Genomic DNA, 19,887 nt, shown 5'->3' on the forward strand with positions numbered 1-19,887 from the left:
TTCCCACTTTATAAGTAAAGCATTAACCACTAGCTTAACTGCACTGGGGCAAAGGTGTTTGCTGGTCATGGCATTTGACACAAGTTGAGGAAATGGCTATTCAAAGGAATTCTATGATGAATACTTTCCTAAGTGAAAAGGCATTCCCGGAAACGTGTATTTCTTGAGCCAAAATTTCTCCTATCAGGTGTGCTTGGACTGATGAACCTATCTTAGAAAGCACTAACAACTTTCGCATGGAATCACAGATTCTCAAAGATGGAAGGGCTTGCCAAATTATCTAATTACTGGCCTTTACATGAAGACCTGTAGTGAAGGAAAGCCATTTCCCCACCTGTGATGGACCTGTAAGAAAGGTAAAGGTTCCAAAAGTACAGGAGACTTCTTTTCTCTTATGCCCTTTTTTAAATGTATCATCCAAACACAGGCCTTCTGGCCTAAAGGAAATAATTCTACATGAAAATGGAATTAGCAACCCTAAGCCACGGTTGAAACATCCTATGAACCCAATGCCAGGTGATAAATGCCAGAAGTTGGCTTCAAATCCGTAAGTTGCCATGGATAGAAGATGCAATTCTTTTAAGCTTTTTGTCTGAAAAGGCTCTGTCCTGAGATATATTTGAATCATTTAGCAAAGCATACCACACATCAAGAGACAGAGAGAGAGAGAGAGAGAGGCATTTGCTTCTTCAGCACAAGATTACTAGGCTGATCATCACTGAGCTTTCTTTTATTATTCTATTAAACAGAATTTACATTTTTCAAGAACTCAGCCTCTGGCTACTAACCACCCAGATAACCCCAAAGAATAGGCAAAAAGCTCAATAAGATGAGAGGCCTTTACCTTGATGTAGAACCACCTCAAAGGCACACATAGCAATGTCTGGTATTGGAATGTAACACACAGGAAGAAAAGTAAAATTACAGTAATTTATTGCTGCTGTATCTATGTTTCCCCAGTATAGCTATTATTTTACAAGTAGCCACAAAGTGCCACCTTCTGGTTTAAAACTATGCAACATCTCTTTTCAAATGCCATTTTACAGCGGACTCATCAAGCAACACAGCTGCAGTTACAAAATGTGGAGTAATTTTACGAGCTCAAAACAAAGATCTGTGTATAGGCTGAATAAAAATATGCTCAATTAACAGTGCAAGTTCTGTAACTTTAACAAACATCTTTAGTTGGAAGATCTTTTGCAAATGTTAAAATAGATGTGACTCACAAAGATCAAAAGTAGAACCTCTTTTTTTCCCCCATGTGTGAGACGGTTTGCATTCCTGCAAACTGTTTACAAAGTACAAGAAACATTGCAGGTAAAGGTTATGCATAAAAGGTTCCATTTTCTTACAGAAGGAGCTGGCAGAAGGCCCAGCAGGCTACAGTCCTAGCCTCTCCAAGGGTGGCAGTGGGAGCCTATGTTACCCTTAAAATACAAGCACTTTCTGGTGTCCCTTGCCCCCTACCCCCAACTTTGCAGTATAGAAAGCCTCTATCTTCTTGTTTATCTTTACCCATAGAATTATTTACAGGACTCCTACAGATACAGTACAAACTAGTATGAAATTAATGATAGTTTGCATTTCCAAACACGCTCCTGTGGCTAAATAAATATACCAAGCCAATCCCAAGGAATGGTTTCAAGTTAAGGTGACTCTGAAACACTTGTATCTGTTACGGTAGAAACTGGCTTTTCATTGGTTGTGATGGGTTTGTTTGCTGTGTCTTCAACAGTAGTTGCAGCCTTTGATGTGGGGGGAGCATCTGAGGGAAGTGCAGAGATTTGCTCTGCTCTTGCAGTAGAAGCTGGATCAGAAGGTAGGCTTCCTACTGGAGGAAGGGAGGACAGGAGTTCAGGCGTCGCAGAAGAAACCTCTGGGACCAAAGGGAACGATGGGAGAAATTCTGATGGCATGGACAGCGGTGTTATTCCAGACAGGTTTAAGGGAGGCAAGGTAGGAAGAGGTGGCAAACCTGGAATGAAAAAAGCAAACGGATAGCTTATGGTCAAGTCTCAAATAAATTTAATAAAGCTAGACTGAGGTATGAGACTTCAAGCAAGATTGGTCTGTTAACTGTGACGTGTATAACTGTTGAAAGTGGGTCAGACTGGCAACCTAGGTAAAAGGCAGGCACCCCAGTGAGAAGGAGGGAACCCTCTTTACTGACACACAACAAAGAAGGGGTAGGTATGGAGTGATAGGTTGTAGGGTATGGGCAGGAACATTAAGATTGGCTATACTAAGAAAGATGATCTGGCATTCATGTGCAGTTAATCACCACACCTCTCTGACAATTAAAAATGTTAATTGTTTTATGAGACCCATCTGCATTTTGTAATGTTTTGTTTTTGGTGAGGCAATTGGGGTTAAGTGACTTGCCCAGGGTCACACAGCTAGTAAGTGTCAAATGTCTGAGGCTAGATTTGAACTCAGGTCCTCCTGAATCCAGGAGGTGCTTTATCCACTGCGCCACCTAGCTGCCCCATTTTGCAATTTTTGCAGGAGGATCAAAACCACCCAGACTTGCTGTCTTCTTGGCAGAGATTAAAACCCCCCTAATTACACAAGGACAGAGATATAACTTTTTTTTTTGGGGGGGGGGAGGTACCAAGTTAACACACAGATATCCTGGAAGTATCCTAAAGGATAATGGTATGAGAGATAACAACTTTTCTTTTAATTATAACTTTAAACTAAGAGGAAAGGTAAATTCCTGAACCCAACCCAAGGACACAGAATGGGGACTTAATTAGATATATAATCAACTACAAAGTAGAATTATTTTGAATTTCCTGACGTAAAAAAACAAGCAAACAGATTTTTAAATCTGCATATTATTAAGGAAAGAGGGAACCAACACAAAAACAGCCCCTTGTTTGTCTTTAGCCAAACACTATGGATCATACTGATGATGCCTAAGAACACATTCTTCTAATAAGCCAAAGACTTTTCCCCATTGCCTCAAGTGTGGATGTGTGCCTTGCCAATAGGACAGGAAGGAGGAAATAAAAAACTCAAACCTTGGCCAGCGATTCAAACACAGTAATCAAACAGAGGGATTTAAGTTAACACCTAGTTGAGAAGGAGAGGTGGGTTATGTTGATGTATGGGAGAGGTCACAGAAGCTGCCAGCATTATGCCCCAGTATTAAAAATACATGTCAATATTTCAAAGATCTACGACATCATGGAGGTGGGTTCTGCTTTCATCAATAAAGATCACAAATGCTCTACCCCTTGGCAGATGGTCTTGGTCTGCTGCTGTGGCCAAAACCCCCTAATTACATGGTGGTCTAACCCTGTGACCTCAGCCTGGCTGGCCTTGGGATGGTTGGTTTTTCCCACCTGATGCTCAGTAAAGTCCTTCAGTTGTTTTGAAACTTCAATAACATCAGCGGCAGACCTGAGAGGGAAAGTCTGTCTCTCTTTATCATCCTGGCAACCAAAAACTCCACTTTCTCTTGTGGCTGGTACGGATTCAGGCCCCCCCCCCCCCCCCCAGCCAAGAATTTACCTCCCAGTCTACAGGAGCCATTTTCCATTGCTCAGGGATTCTGTGTAGAGAATACGACTTGGCACAATGCTAATTAGAATAAGGCTAAAAACTCAAAATGTCTTAAACACCTTTAAGCAATATAACTAGATTTTAAAACATCATAACTGAAGTACAAAAAGGGCAGAGTCATAATTTTTTAAGCTTCACCAACATATAACCAAAATGATACAATCAGTTTGAAACTCTGGTAATTTGGTTACTGTTTGAGATAAGACAATAAAATGAAGAAGTGCAGAAATGTGCCCATCTGAATGAGTTACAAGTCCATGGTTCTCAAAAATGCAATGACGTTAATGATGGTGAATATTTTCAGTATTTACATTTTTAAGCAAAGTACTGAGATTCTACCAGAGTTTTCATTCCAAATAAGCAGAAGTCTCATAAGAGTATGGGCTTTTGAGCTGGAAAAGACCTTAATTGACTTACTTCCTTTTTTCCATTTTAAAGATAAGGAAACTGAAACCCAGATCAGTTACTAAATTCTTGCAAACTTTTAAACCGTTACTAATTTAGATGGTAGGTTTAATAATAGAAATAATCTGTAAGCAGAATTTAATAAGTAAATTTATGATAACAAGTAATTCTACTGCACACAACATTTTCTTTTATTTAAGAACTTCTGACAAATGAAAAATGCTTTTATTTACCATGCAAAAAACTAGTGGCTAGTAGAACTGAAATACACACCAGCCATAAGAGAAAAGAGACATTCTCAAATCTATCACTTAAGTTACTGATCTTTAAAAAGCACAAAAAGATTTTATTTAATATCATGTAAATTCTCCTGAATCATCCTATAAGCAGAAAGTAAAATTTAAGGATAATTTATGTTAAATTAAAAAGAAAGGCACATTTTGTGATTAAACAGCACAAGAAAATAGATCATGGGTTATATACTTGCTACCCTCACTTATCCACATCTGAAGTAAGCTTAAATGCTGGAATCTAAACTACACTTTAAAAAGAAACCATTATTTATTTACTGGCAGAAAAAGTTCATGTAGGTAGTTAATTAACTTCCTTTATGCTAGCCAGGAACCCCTTATTGTAATTCGCTGGCATAAACATCATACCTCCATTTCTTGTGTCTAAAACAGGCATTTAGTAGCAATGTTTGAAGTAGAAGAAGCATAAAGAAAAAAGGTGGGATATCTTGCTTGCAGATCAAGAAAGTCCCTGGGAGGGGTATTTTCCCTATGCTCTCTTCTTTCTCTCTGATGTTTGGGTTGGGGAAGGGTGAAAGGAGAGGCCTCCTCAAAGCACTGATGTCAGAGGAAAGCTGTTCAACTGCTAAACTGGATTGCCTGTTCCAGTATAGCTGAAATAGGTTGAAATGATTTGCCTTCAAGGAAAAACTAAGATGGACAATCTTGACTCTTGGCTGAAGAAATTTTTTTGGGGAAAGGTCTTTCTAAAATGAATGGGAGCAGCTAGGTGGCTCAGTGAATAAAGTACCGGCCCTGGATTCAGGAGGACCTGAGTTCAAATCTGGGCTCAGACACTTGACACTAGCTGTGTGACCCTGGGCAAGTCACTTAACCCTCATTGCCCCACAAAAATAAATAAATAAAATAAAATAAAATAGAATGAATCAACAGATTCAATACATACCAGGATGCATAACTTCAGGTAATCCAGCTCCCGGAATTAACTGTGGTGCAGGTAGATTGAGATTAGAGAGATTTGTTAGGTTGGGCAATCCTGCTGGCAAAGGCACCAGACCTGAAAGGAGACCACCGCCCCCCCCCCCGAAAAAAAAAAACCAAGTTATTTTACCTGCAACAAGCTAAAAGTCACAATAAAACGTAATACAAGTTCTCTACAGAAGTGTATGAAAGTCATGCCTTGTGAGAGTAATTCTAGGTTTTAAAAAGTTTTATGGATGCCTTTAAAAAACATCATTGCCAATTCTCAATGATTCTGCCCCCATCCAAAATAAGAACCCTCCCTTGTAATAAAACATTAAAGTTAAGTAAAACAACAACAAAAACAAACAAAGCCCACAAACAAAATCTAACCCACATACTGGCCATGTGTGACCTCCCTACATTTATAGTCTACCAGCTATCTAATTATTAGAAGGGGGAAAGCATGATTTCCCTGTCAGTCATCTGAAGTCACAATTAGTGGCCCTGGGTTCTTGAAAGTTGCTGTCAAAATAACATAAGAAACTCTGGCAGAATCTACCACACTAAGTAAGATCCCTATGACAGATATTTCTGTTTCCTGAAGACAAACTAGCTTAGTGATACACAGAAAAGGCTCCTCACCAGTACAGCATGTGACTGGACTTTGTAATAATGAGAAATTTGAAGAACTCAAATGTCCAACAATAGGGGTGGCAAAGTGCTTAAGCACTTTATAGCAGATTAGCATAATAAAAATAATAAGAATGTGGACTCTTGGTAGATGGTGACATTATATGACATTTTAAAGGATCAGAACACTCAGAACTGAAATCTGTAACAAGGATTACCATGGATCTGTAATAGAACTAAGCTATATACATGGATTACAAACATATAAAAATATGTAAATAAATAATGATTTTGGAGTGGATATCCACCACACATTACCCAAATTAATGGATAATTTGAAGTGTCATGAGTAAGTCTGATGCTCCTTAGGGTCTTGTTTTTGTTTTGCTTTTTGGTAAAAATCTGCTTAAATTCATGAAAAAAAGAAAAAAGAATACTCATTCTTAACGATAAGTATTCTTTATCCTTTTTCTTTATTGGCTCATATTGAATGGTTTAATGGAAAGAACCCAGTTTCCAATCCTTAATTTGCTAACTAGCCATGTAATCTAATCTTTTTGCACCTATAACTTCAACTGTAAAACAGGTTAATAACAGTTCTGTTTCTACCCCAAGACTTAGGGATAAAGTAAGATCAAAAGACATGAAAATAAAAAATACCCTGCACTGTTATAAAATATCAGTTACTATTATTCTGTGTCAAAAAGTATACTGTGCTTTTAAAATTACCTGGTAACGTAGCTGCTGGATTAACTGGTGGCATTGAACTAATGGACTGGTTAACTTTTGGTGGCAATAATGGTACTGTTGGTACACCTAAAATACACCAAGGACACATTTTTATTTCAAATAAATTTGTTCAACTAATAAAATCAATGTACTATAATACTTTATGCTTCTTAGGTTTTTTTCAAGGCATAGTTTTGTGAGTCAGAATCTGCCTCCAAAACAGGAAGGTATTGGATAATAGGCTGTGTACCTGTACATACTCAGGAATGATATAAAGTAACAAATGTATTGATCTGCAAATATTTTTTGGGAAAATAAACTATCAATATGGTATCAAAAAAGGCAAAGTTTGTTTGACTCTTTTAAAAAATTAAAACAAATAGCTGCACTAGTGTTAAAGTTTTAGAGTCCTTGATATAACATCATCTAATCTGATTGTTAAAGGGTAGCCAGTTGGCATAGTAGAGTGCCAGGCCTGAAGTCAGGAAAACTAATCCTTCCTGAGCTCAAATTCGGCCTCAGATACTTCCTAGCTGTGTAACTCCAGGCAAATCATTTAATCCTGTTTGCCTCAATTTCTTCAATTGTAAAATGAGCTGCTGGAGAAGGAATGGCAAACCATGTCAATATTGTTTACATGTGTTCCATCTATTATGTCACCATCTCAGAAATTAAAATTGATCATTTTTATTAATCCACTTAAAAATAACAATAAACCCAATGCATGTTAACAAATGACAGGTTTTATGAAAAGTAACTATTTTCTAAAACAAAAAATGTATATTTAAGCAAATCTCTTTAATGTCTGGCTTAACAGAAGACAATTGTATTCCCATATCTGCTTCCATGTTCAATGTTGTTTAGATTGAAGTATAATATGAAGAAAAACCAGCCTCTCATAGATATGTAGTTAGAAAAGGGAAGAATATTTTAATAGGCAAAGAATGTCTTAGTATTACTATAAACGTGGTTTTGAACTTCTGAAAAGATTTTGGGGACCTCTAGAGACCTGTGGGCCACACTTCAGGAATGGCTGTCTTAAAATTTGGTTTTAAGAGACTGTATTTGTTCAATTCATTCTGCAACACACAACATTCTTGCACAAAGAAAAACATTATAAATGACCAAAAAAAGATGAACAAAAAAAATACAAGACTACAAGATTTCTGTGTTTGTTGATGAGAAAAAAGCACTTGATTCAATGGAGCAAAACATAGTTTTACAGATTGTCTTCTCCGGTCTGTATTTTTTTTTCAGAAATGCCTCTTTTTTGTTGAGAAAGACTTCTCTTTTGAAAAAACTGATGATTAGGCTAAGATCTGCAGGGCATTGCATTTTGGGATGCAGCTGGAGCTCCTTGGCTTTCCAGGAATATACTATTCCATTCCCCTCTGCAAACTATGAGAGCTAAAGACTAATTTTATATTATTTTAATTTCCTATTCTTTGTGTTTGAAAGTCTTTCTTACTGGCCGCTTGCAAAATTTGTTGTGTGTGATAGAAATGACTCAATTTGACCACTGTGTAGCTTGGAGTTTGAAGCATGAATCCGGGTGTTTTGTTTTCGGAGGAAATTTGTAGATTCTTCCAAATAATTGTTGGCTCTCTGTTCTGTATGTAGTTCTGGGCAATCTTCCAATATGAGCATTTTTGGCATTAGGGTATTCTGGTTTTCCTGATAACCTATGTTTCTTAAGTAGTCTCTGTACATCCTGTCTTCAAGGTCAGTCATTCTGGCTTGCATAGAATATATTTTAACATTGTTGCATCAATTTTTCCTAATCTCTAAATTGAATTTAAAATTTTAAAATTCCGTATTGAGAACTGACCTATATTTATTCCTATTCCTAATTTCTTCTTTTCTTTCTATTTTTTAACCACTCTAGAATTTCTTGTTATTGTCTTATAATATGTGTTAAGAGTCTGACATTCTCCTCTTCTGGTTTTATGATCTTCTCTTTTGCTACATCTCCATCGGCTTTTTTTTTTTTTTTTTTTGCGGGGCAATGGGGGTTAAGTGACTTGCCCAGGGTCACACAGCTAGTAAGTGTCAAGTGTCTGAGGCCGGATTTGAACTCAGGTACTTCTGAATCCAGGGCCGGTGCTTAATCCACTGCACCACCTAGCCGCCTCCTCCATCGGCTTTTATTGAAGGTTTTCCCTTGAAATCTTTGGTGCTTTTGCTTTCTTTTTGTATTCTTCTGTCACTTACTTTCAGGTCCTTCCTGCTTTGCTGATGAAACACTGGAAGGGATGTTGGAGGCCAATGCATCTAACCCTCTAAGGCCAGACTAAAAGGATGCCTTGGCCTCCTCTTGTGAACTGAGCCTGAGCCCCTATCCTGGATAACCTCCAGAGGGGAGGGTAACCCTAGTTGGGTTTTAGTCTCCTTTACTTCAGGCCTGGAGCAGCTGCTCATACTGGTATCTCACCCTATTTTCTCCCTTGGCTCTCTTCTTTTTCATAGCTGAGATGACTAAGTGTCTTCCATTTTTTGTAGTATTGGGAATGAAGGTGTTCTAAGCAGAGTCTCTGCAGCTTTAGGAGTGCCTAATCCAATGGCCAGGCCATAATCAAAAGAAAGTACCTTTCAGCCCCACTGTGCTTCAGCTACAAATAGCCTGGCAGAGTCAGTGTATATGTTACTTAAGGGATGGGTTTCTGGTAGTCTCTGTAGCAGTGGGGAGAATCCCAAGAAGAGCCCCTGCACAGACTTGTAAGTTAGCTTGTGCTCTTGCTACAGCATGTAAGGGCCAGTGGGGGAAGAGGGCTCTAAATATTAGGGTTCTGATAACTAATCATTACATTGTCATGATTTTGTCTTCTTGCACTGAGGTATTTATCTATGATTACTGTACACCGGCTGTACAATTTTTTTTTTTGGGGGGATGGAGTTAAAATGGTTTATAAAAAGTGACTAATGTGCCATGGTGTTGATCCTGTGATCCACAACTATAGGCTTTCTTTTAACAAGGTATCTGAGCTGATGTATATGTTAGGATAGTAAAAGATTCCTTGGACAATATAGCTACAGAGATTAATGGTGTTTTGATCATCAAGATCAAGTTAGGTTGTCAAAGATGTTGACCACCATCATGAAGGGAGAATATGCTATACATCATCAGGGCCTGGGGAAGTTCCTCTTTGTGGTTAACAGATTGTTGATTTCTTACCCTATAGAGTTTATAGTCTTAAATCCAATGATTGGTATATGACACTTTAAACACCTTGTTTGTTGTTAAATGTTGGAACAGAAATAGAGTTAGGTATTTGCCTTGTGGACCAGAGAGGGAAATAAGGTGACAAGCTCCCTTGGAAACAGGCCATGAGAAAAACAAATTTCAAAGAACAAATTTCTTTTGTTTATTTACCTGTACTGAGAACACTGCTGACAGTTGAAGGGGTTGAGCTAATAGAAAGTCCTGACAGACCCTGTTCAATGCCTGTAGTTCCAGGTGGTGACACAGGTGAAGGATTCACTGATGACAACTGGACCTTCCCAAAAATCAAGATAAAAATTCCTTAGGTGTTATTCAAACAAAACATTCGGAACACAAAATAAACGAGAACAAAACATTTCACTCACATATACTCTGGCTCGCATGTACCCTTTGACTCACACCAGAGGCAGTGACCCTGACTACCATCCCTAGACACCTTCAAAGGTGACCTCACTTGGGCATCCCATATTTAGCTGTTGACAGCCCTCGTTCAAAACAGTCACAGCAGCCCTTCCTTTTACATATATCCTTCTTTCAACGCCCAAATTCTCTTTAACTAAGCTCCATCTTGAGGTAACTTTCAGTCACTCTAGACATTCCACCACTATGGTCAGATACAACACTGTAACTATGTCCCAGCTCATTACAACTTTCCTTTCTCCCAGTCAACTTATACATTTAGTTTGGGTATTCTACCTTCCTAAGATATTTAGTTCTCTTTAAACATTCTAGCTTGTTATAAATTCATCCCTGCTTGGTACTCAGGACCTAAAATCATAAAAATCAGAAGTGAAAGGAGCTGAATAGATCAGCTAGCTCAACCCCCTAAATCCAGGCAGGAATCCCTTTTGCAAACATAGACTAGTCTCTGTATGAACAGCTCTGATGGTGGGGAGCTAGCCAGTGATGGAAAGCTCATGAAGCACTTCATTTTTTTTAAACCATGATACATTTCATTTGGACAGACACAGCAAACAACCAAACTTTGAAACCAGTTAAGCAAAAGCTGCCTAATATAGTGATTATAACTGATAAGCGTGACTTTTAGTTTGTGTTTACCAGTTATTAACAAAGAGGAAAGATGGGTGCTTTAATTTTGTGCTAGTAACACTGTCAGGTGTATTTGACCCAAATCTTATTGCCTCTCAGTGTTCAGTTTATTTATTTTTATGGCATATATAATGTATATTTTCTACATCGTTATATTTAGATATACCTAGATATGTTCTAGTACATATACAGGTAAATAACTGTTTATAAATAATGTATACATATGACAAATTTGTTTAAATATAATTATTATATAAATAAGACCTAAATAACTCATATATGCACAACATATATATTTATGTGTGTGTATATAGAGACATATATACATCCTGTACCCTTCCCAGTACACCCCTCCCCCACCTTCTTTTTTTTTTTTTAAGGTTAAACACTTTTATTTATATTTTTCTGTTCCAATCTCTATCCCTCCTTCCCTGTCTCCCCCCCTCCTTCCCGAGGTGGCAATCAAGTCCTTTTCTGTAGAAGCTGAAACCTACCCCTCTTGTGACTTCTTCCCAGAGGTCCTAGTTCTGCCCTTTAGTAGCCCACAGAAGCAATCAATTTTAGCACTTTTTCATATGTAATACCCCAATCTCTACTCCCCAAGTAAGCATCAGTTCCTTCAATACCTCTTTTTTTTTGGGGGGGGGCAGGGCAATGAGGGTTGTGACTTGCCCAGGGTCACACAGCTAGTAAGTATCAAGTATCTGAGGCTGGATTTGAACTCAAGTCCTCCTGAATCCAGGGCCAGTGCTTTATCCACTACGCTACCTAGCTGCCCCAATACTTCTTTATATGACATGGTTTTGAATCCCCACACTATCCTGGCTATCCTCTTGCCCTCAACCAGGATCTAATAAGCCAATTTTCTCAACACCTGTTTTATTCTAGATGTTCTTATTCTATTGCTGAAACCTAAGTTCACATGATTTGGGGCAGGGGGGTATATCTCACATCACAATTGTTCACTCACACCGAAACTGTAGTTAGCAAAGATACTTTTTTCAAATGAACTGCTCTTATGGTACACCTCTACCATCATGCAACTGTAGAGCTGATTTTTTTTTTTTGGCAGGCATTGGGGGATAAGTGACTTGCCCAGGGTCACACAGCTAGTAAGTGTCAAGTGTCTGAGGCCAGATTTGAACTCAAGTACTCCTGAATCCACTGTGCCACCTAGCTGCCCCAGAGCTGATTTTAAAAAAACCCTATACTAGGCCTTTAGATTTATCCCTATTAAAATTCATCATACTGGAGTCTGATGTCACACAATGCATACTAGCTATTCTTTCCAGCTTGCTATCACCCTTAGATTTGATAAATTGACCATCTATGTCTTCATCTGATGGACAAAAACGTCAAAAAATATTTAGGATAGAGCCTTCAGCAAGCCACCAAGGCTAACTCTCCAAGATCACAATGGTTCCTTAAACAATAAACACTCACTGGGTACTATTGATCAACAAACTACTGATCTACCAAATTATATATATCATCGTCAAGCCCAAAGATCCCCATCTTGTCTTCAAAGATATCATGAAAGACTATCAAATATGTTGTCAAGATCCAGGTATACTACGATGACAATATTTTCCCTGATTCTTTTTCATTATTAGTCCTTTAAATGAGGTTAGTTTGGCACATGGGGCAAGATAGAAAAAGCCCTGACAATGAACCTGTGTTATAGAGAAGCCTCAATGACAGCAGCCTACAGGGGAAAAACTTTTCAAACTCCGTCCAGGGTACATAAATGCACTGCCTACATTCTGCCTAAAGGACTGAAAGCATTTGGGAATAGAAGATCTGATCTTAGGGGGACTGACAATGTACCTGAATTGAATCTAATAGTTTTAGACAGCATGGAAGTAATGAGAAGTATAGTCAGAATGTGTAACAAAAAATGTCAGTAGAGACAAGAAATGGCATAATGCTCTCTCTCTCTTTTTTGGTTTAAACTGGATTATTTAATTTTCATGTTCAATTCAAGACTTTTATTCCAGGGTAAGGATTAATTTTGGGGGGAAAACTCACTAAACTGCTATCCCATCACTGAACACAGACCAAAGGAGGTCAAAAACAGAAAAAGAAAAATTTCTTATGTACCAAAACATTCACAGATTTTTGTGGTAATAAAAAACTGGAAACAAATTCGGCACCCACCAATTAGGGAATAGCTGAACAATCCACGATATATAATTTCATGTAATGTAATATTATTGTGTCAGACAGAGGGATATTTGTATGAACTGTTGCCAAGAAAAGCAATAAAAGAAAGAGAATATGCATAATGATTATAATAATGTTTTTTAAAACCCCCTAAAAGCAAGATGAATTATATAGAGAAATGATAATTAGCTAGGGCTCAGGAAAGAGATAATGAAACCTATCTTCTTCTTCTTGGTAGAGAGATGGATTGCTATGAAGGTAGAGAATTGATGCTGCTATATGTCATCACTATATCGGTTGGTTTGGCTAAATGTTTCCATTATTACAAGGGAAGTTTCAATGGAGCAGGAGAAAGGAGGTGGGGAAGAGACCAGGAGGGTTATATCTAGGAATGACTGATATGAAAACAAAGGCATCAACACAATTCTTTTTTCAAAGAGTAAATTAAGTCAGTAAAGCAAGTATCTTACCTCTGTAAAACCGTCTTTAAGGGGAGTAACAGGGGTGCTAGTCATCTGTCCTGGAAGAGAAATTTTCTTCCCTTCTTCAAATGGTCGTGTAGGTATTCGATGTAAATAGCCATATCCAATGCCACATCCTAGGCTTTAGAAATAGGACATTTTCAAAGGTACTACTGAAAAACCAGTCACAATTTGGCTGTAAATATGCTTGTTATCTGGTGATTGTCTCATTTTAAAAATGAAAGAAATGGGAGTGCGGTAACTGTGAAACATTAATCATGGGCACTTTCTGCTAACATTTGTTGAAAAATAACTTTGGCTTCAATGCTGAAGGTGTCATGAGGCTGTATTAGGTTACATGAAATTTCACTTTAATGTATCAACAGCCCTAGAAGTAGACTAATGTACTGGAAAGATCCCTGGAGTTAAAGTCAGAGGGCATTCAAAGCTCAGCCCTGCTACTTACTATTGCTAGACAATGGGCAAGAGAAGACCCTTAATCTTTTTGAGCTTCAGGATGCACATTTGTGATTTCTAAGGTCCCTTCCAACTCTAAATTTGATGTACCTATATCAGGCAACAAGTATTTATGTCTATGAGCAATCTAATGTAGAAGAAAAAATTAAAGAAGGAAAGGATTCTATCATATAATCTAATTCCTTAATAAGCATTATGTTCAATTCAAACCAATTCTCTTGCATAAAATCTCAAAGTGGTGCAGTGGGTAGAGTGTTGGGCCTAAAGTCAGGAAGACCTGAATTCAAATCTGGCCTCAGATACTTACTAGTTAAGTAATCATGGACAAGTCACTTAATTCCTGTGTACCTCAGTTTCCTCAACTGTGAAATGGATAATAATAGCATCATCATGTTGCAACAGGGTTGTTGTGAGAAGCAAATGAAATAATATCTGCAAAGCACTTGGTATGGTACCTGGTCCACAGCAGGTTCTATATAAATGTGCATTCCCTTCTTCTTCCTTTCTCTTCAGGGGAAAGAATAACTAGAAATTTTCACTAAACCAGAGGTAAGCATAGCAGTCTGCACTGGGACGTGGACTAATTTCCAGTGTAGAGGGATGGCTACTGCCACTATGACACCCTTCTTGATTGTGTCTTGAGTCTTCCCAGGACCACTTTGAGAGCCACTACTCACCGAGGCCCTAATTTCCTGGAGTCAATGACCAAATCTGTACAAAATCTAGCAACAGGCCATGTTAATATTTAGTATCTTCCAAAGTTTTCCTCCTAAGCTGTGTTCATGCATAGTTCCTTGCCTCTAACACAGGCCCATTTCTACAAAGCTTCCCTTAAGCTCCTGTCTTTTTCATCCCTAATTAACTCAGCAAGCAGGAATGGAGAAAGGGGGAATAAATTTCTTAGAATAAGGTAGTATTGGGAAGGGGGGGTGGGGAAGCATAACAGAAAGTCTTCTTCACTACAGAGTAGGCTCTATTTCAAAACCTAGATGCCCCCAGTAAGTAGGAGGTCTAGCATATCCTAGAAACTTAAGTCAATGGTTGCCCTTTTCTCCAATGCTCCACTAAGCCTCCTCTCAGCTAGCCACCTAGCATTACCCAAGACTCTCTAAAGCAAAGTTTCTTAAACTGTGGGTCTCAACCTCATTCATGTAACAATGTGTGTGTGTGTGTGGGGGGGGGGGAGTGCAAAACATCTGGCAGTAAATGTTTGATCTGTATACCTATTTTATATACCTATATGCCCAGGTTGCATAAAAATTTCTCAGGCAATAAGGTCATGAGTGGAAAAAGTTTAAGAAGCACTGCTCTAAAGGATAATGAGCAGATGGGACTTACCTCTTGGGCTACCACATTTTAAGGAGAAGAGTCAATGCCCATTGCTCTTTTGGAGGGGAGATGTACTTTAATGTAAATTACAAAATTTGTGGTTTTCCTCCTCAGAACCCTCCCACTTTTTGACACCTGTTCTTCCTGATCCCTAGATACCCAATACCCTTAATGCTACCTTCTGGCAGCTCAAAACTTCTCCCCAACAACTTAGGAATGTACTACATCTAAGTCTTCCCACCTAGGCACCACCTACTTCAAAATTAAACTTCCCCCAAACAATCTAATTAACTTAATTTGCACTAAAGTATTAGTAACTAACAGCCTTCCCAGAAGCATATGCATTTTTTTTTTTAAAGTGAGGCAACTGGGGTTAAGTGACTTGCCCAGGGTCACACAGCTAGTAAGTGTTATGTGTCTGAGGCCGGATTTGAACTCAGGTACTCCTGACTCCAGGGCCGGTGCTCTATCCACTATGCCACCTAGCTGCCCCAGAAGTATATGCATTTTAAAGGCTTCTTGTTAATTAAAAGGAAACTAGCTGGAATTCTGATTGGCTGAATTTCAGGAAGCATTAAAAAATACCTTTGTTGGGGGGAAGGAGACTGGGAGAAGAGTTTTTACCATCCAGGCTTATAGGGCTCGCTCTGGTTCTACCATATTGCCCATGCAAGTCAGGATGCCTTGGGCCCACTCTTTGCCACTTCTTTCCTAGGCATGTCAGAACAAGGGTATGGACCTTGCTTTTGAAATGCTGCTAACCCATGCACTAAACTATAATCATAGCCTATTACCCAATGGTTTGGAATGAAAAGAAAGGTTTAAATTCACTGTATAGTCTTCCATAATTAAAGCAGCCCCAGTCCCTAGAAGTAACATACAAATATTACTTTTTTTACAGATTTCTAATTTGGGCAAAACTGCGTATGCTCCTTCTTCCTTTCTAGCTTTCACACAAGAAATAGAAGAGTCTCTCCATAAAGAAGTCATTTGTTAAAAGTTTATATAGCCATAATTTTTGGTGTCCATTGACCGTACCTGCCTTCTCCACCCCATGCAGAATTTGGTGTAATAATCACTTCTCGGCAATTATCAGTGTCTGTGTTGTATACATAAAGTTTTAATGGTTTTGCTTCATGTGTTTCAATAAGGCTGAACAGATCTTCAGACTGAAAAAGAATGTACAGGAGACATCTGCGTTTATATCACGATAGTGTAGCACATAGACATCAACTATTTCCAATTTGCCAGTTATTTCCTAGGAAAAGGGTGGGTACACTGTGGTATGCAACCAATCATAGGCCAGTGTTCCTTTGGATAATTATATACAAGGACAATACTTGACACCTCTGTGGCTTAAGAAACTTTACCTCCAAAATTTAGAGAAGTTGGGTTTTATAACAAATATTTAGGCATGACTTTAGAGAGGGATAATTGTATGTTTGGAAAAGGCGAAGGTAAGTGGTTTGTAGAAGGTGTCATTGCAACGTAGCACACTTTTACTCCCCCCATCCCTTGCCTTGTGGCTTATTCAATTCTCCTTTCCCCCAAATTCTATGCCTAGATCGCCCCTCTTTATCACATGCTGCCACCCTAATTCCCAACTCTACCTTAACTTCTTTATTTCTGCTTTCCCCAGATCTGGTAAAGAACTTTTCTGTTCAGCGTTTGGTTAGAGTTCAGAAATATCACTCCAAGCAGAAGCCCCAGAATCAGCCTCCTTAGTGGTATTCTTTTTCCACTGCCAAGTTCCACAACAATCCTCCTTTATACTCAGTTATTAAAAGAATCCTCTACTAAATTATACTCCAATACTCTACTGTGGTGTGGAGATGGCCCTGGCTTCTTGAGGAGTATCCACACTTTAGTTTCTGGATGCCAGGTAGGTAGTACTATAATTCTGAAGTCAAATGTCAGCAGGAAAACATCATACTGACTTTTACTGTTCGTAACAAAAGTCAAGTGACATGTTATATTACCTCATTCATAACAGTATCAGCTCCAATGATATAATCACTATAAGGTCTAAGACCTGCCAACGCTGCAGGAGAATTTGACTCCACTTCCTAGTATGAACAAAATAAAACAATACAAATGATATTTAAATTTCATAATCCCCCAAACTTTAAAATTCATAGGTCTTCTGACAAAATGAGAAACAGTAAAAACAACCTTCTGAATACAACAATCCAGTTTTATCAGAACAGCTTTAAAATTATATAAACTTTTCATAATTTCCATAAATTTTAGAAAATATTGTGCATATTTCTATAGAAGCTAGTTTTATTATGTCTTCCTCTAAACCATTTGTACAAAATATAGCTCAGCTGTGATAGTTCACAAACAATACCTACCAAAACGTGCCAGACATTTTCATTGGCCCCATCAAAGCTGCAGAAACGAATGCTCACTCCGAGCAAACCCTGCCCACCCCACATGTTACTGGGTGTGACTGATGTTTCTCTTAGTTCCAGTGTTTTGCTACTGTAGACAAGCATTTTTACAGGCTTTTCAACATTGGCTTTTAGTAGATCTTTGAGAGTATCATTGTCTTTATTCTGCAAATAAAGAGAGAGAGTTTTTCTTTATAAAACTCAAAATTGTTGCCTAATTTTCTTAGATTATTTACTATATGGGACCACAAAAAACACTTCAAGAATCAAGATACAGAAAAGACAACAAAGGAATAAAAATATTTATATATTAGTTTATAAAAAGCAGGAAAGTAAAGAAAAACCAATAACAAAGTCTTACTATTTTACTTCTCCCCTATCATTAGTAACAAAATGCAAACAACTAAATAAAATGGAGCACCATTCATGTTTTCAAGTAAGCTTCCACCGCAGATTTAACATTTTTATTAACTAGACTGTGACTTATGCCATTAAACAATGTAATCTGGAGGTTAGCTTGCTGGGGAATGGGGTAGGAGAAGACTTTAGAGATAAAAGCAAAAAGGAACCTAGAAGGTCAATGAATAGTCCTGTTACTATTTAAACTAGAAAAATACCTTTTAAAATAATGGATTTTTAGAAAATAGAGGTAGAAATTTATTTTTCAAAAGCTAACTGCATCTGGGCTTCTTCCTTTGTTTAATCAATGATAATAGGGATGGGAAGAAAGAAAAAGAAAAAAAATTAAAGTATTTTACCTGAGTAATGAACACTGTGGGAAGGAATCTAACAGACAAGAAACAAAAAAGGTCCTTTAAAAATAAACAAGTTGAGGACCAACAGGTACAAGAACTAACCTTGACAGGATTATACAACAGTCTTAAAATTGGAATTCCAATTGGTATGTAAATGAAAAGCATTTCACAAGTGATTTTAATTATATTCTTTTTGAACAATTTTTCTTATTTGCTTCTAATTAAATAACTTATGCACCAATAAATCAAGAGTTCAGGGAAAATGACAAGTTATTTGAGAATATGGTCTAAGAGGACAGCCACATTACCTGCCAAAAAGAGACTTGCAAAACCCAAAAGCACTCAAGAGCACATTTTAAAAACCTCTAAGTACAAATACCAAATGAGCCTTAAAACTCTCACTTTCAAAAGACTACAAAATGTAATTAGAAAAGTAAAAAATTGAACTTACTAATCTTGAACCATTGATAGAAACAATAAAATCAAAGAAGGGCTCTAGTCCAGCTCTATGGCCTGGGGAATTTTCTTGTACCTATAAAGATAAAATATTGATAGAAAAATTTAAGTTATTATAAATAAAATTAGTAACTTAGTAGACTAATTGTCATTTAATCACTGTGTATGACCTTATGATATTTGTTTCATACAAAAATAAATCCCTCCAACTAGGCAGGAACCTTGTCTTACATTCTTCTGTGGCCTCTTAATTAAGCACCAAACTTGTGGTAATTCAATGAAATAAATGTTCATCAAGTATCTATAGCATACAGAGCATACTTAGGATCTAGAAGGGGATTAAAAAACCAAATAGTATCTCATACTTCTATAGTATTTGAAGGCTTACGAAATCCTTTCTTCCAACTATTCTGTGAAGTTAGTAATGAAATAATTACTATTACCATTTTATAGATGAAGAAATAGAGATCCAGAGGGGTAAAGAGAATTATGTCCATGGTCATTTAGCTCAGGGCTTCTTAAACTTTTCCCACTTATGATCCCTTTCCCCCCCCAAATTTTTATGGGACCCCGGGCATATAGGTATGTAAAATAGGTATATATAACCTTTTACTTTTGCCAAAATTTTCATGACCCCCCACATTCAGTTATATGATACAATATGGGGTTGCAACCCACAGTTTAAGAAGCTTTGCTTTAGCTAATAATAATAATATTATTAATAGGAGGCAGGATTTGAATGAAGTTTTCCTGAAGAGTAGAAAGTTCTTTAATAAGTGACATCAAGCAAGTGTTCAAGGCAGCATGTGAATCAATCAGTCTCCTGATTCCAAATTCTTTACACTTTTGAAGCCTCTTCATGATAAGTGCATAAGAGGGTTACCCCTTAGCAAAAGGCTAAATAAGGTCCAAATGCTTAAAGTATCAGGAAAAGATTTATGATAAAGGATGCTTAAGAATTAAACTTGTGCATGCAACATATACATTTCATTAAAACAATATTATTTTAATATTAATTAATATCACAATAAAACAAAT

The 19,887-nt window shown here is 37.6% G+C and overlaps 1 protein-coding gene across 1 annotated transcript in view; it reads right to left on the bottom strand.

The window, feature by feature from the left end:
* Positions 1 to 704: 704 nt before the first annotated feature.
* Positions 705 to 19,887, bottom strand: part of GORASP2 (golgi reassembly stacking protein 2) — a 38,198-nt gene continuing 19,015 nt past the window's right edge. Inside the window, exons 2-10 of the mRNA XM_043996072.1 lie at positions 18,845 to 18,925; positions 17,600 to 17,803; positions 17,225 to 17,311; positions 16,284 to 16,414; positions 13,449 to 13,581; positions 9,916 to 10,039; positions 6,546 to 6,632; positions 5,170 to 5,280; positions 705 to 1,975 (exon numbers count right to left, since the gene is read on the bottom strand). Coding sequence (XP_043852007.1) covers positions 1,647 to 1,975; positions 5,170 to 5,280; positions 6,546 to 6,632; positions 9,916 to 10,039; positions 13,449 to 13,581; positions 16,284 to 16,414; positions 17,225 to 17,311; positions 17,600 to 17,803; positions 18,845 to 18,925 — 1,287 coding nt within the window. The 3' untranslated portion in view covers positions 705 to 1,646. The remainder of the gene's footprint in view (positions 1,976 to 5,169; positions 5,281 to 6,545; positions 6,633 to 9,915; positions 10,040 to 13,448; positions 13,582 to 16,283; positions 16,415 to 17,224; positions 17,312 to 17,599; positions 17,804 to 18,844; positions 18,926 to 19,887) is intronic.

The sequence above is a fragment of the Dromiciops gliroides genome, chromosome 3, assembly GCF_019393635.1.
Source record: "Dromiciops gliroides isolate mDroGli1 chromosome 3, mDroGli1.pri, whole genome shotgun sequence".
NCBI classification, from domain to species: domain Eukaryota; kingdom Metazoa; phylum Chordata; class Mammalia; order Microbiotheria; family Microbiotheriidae; genus Dromiciops; species Dromiciops gliroides.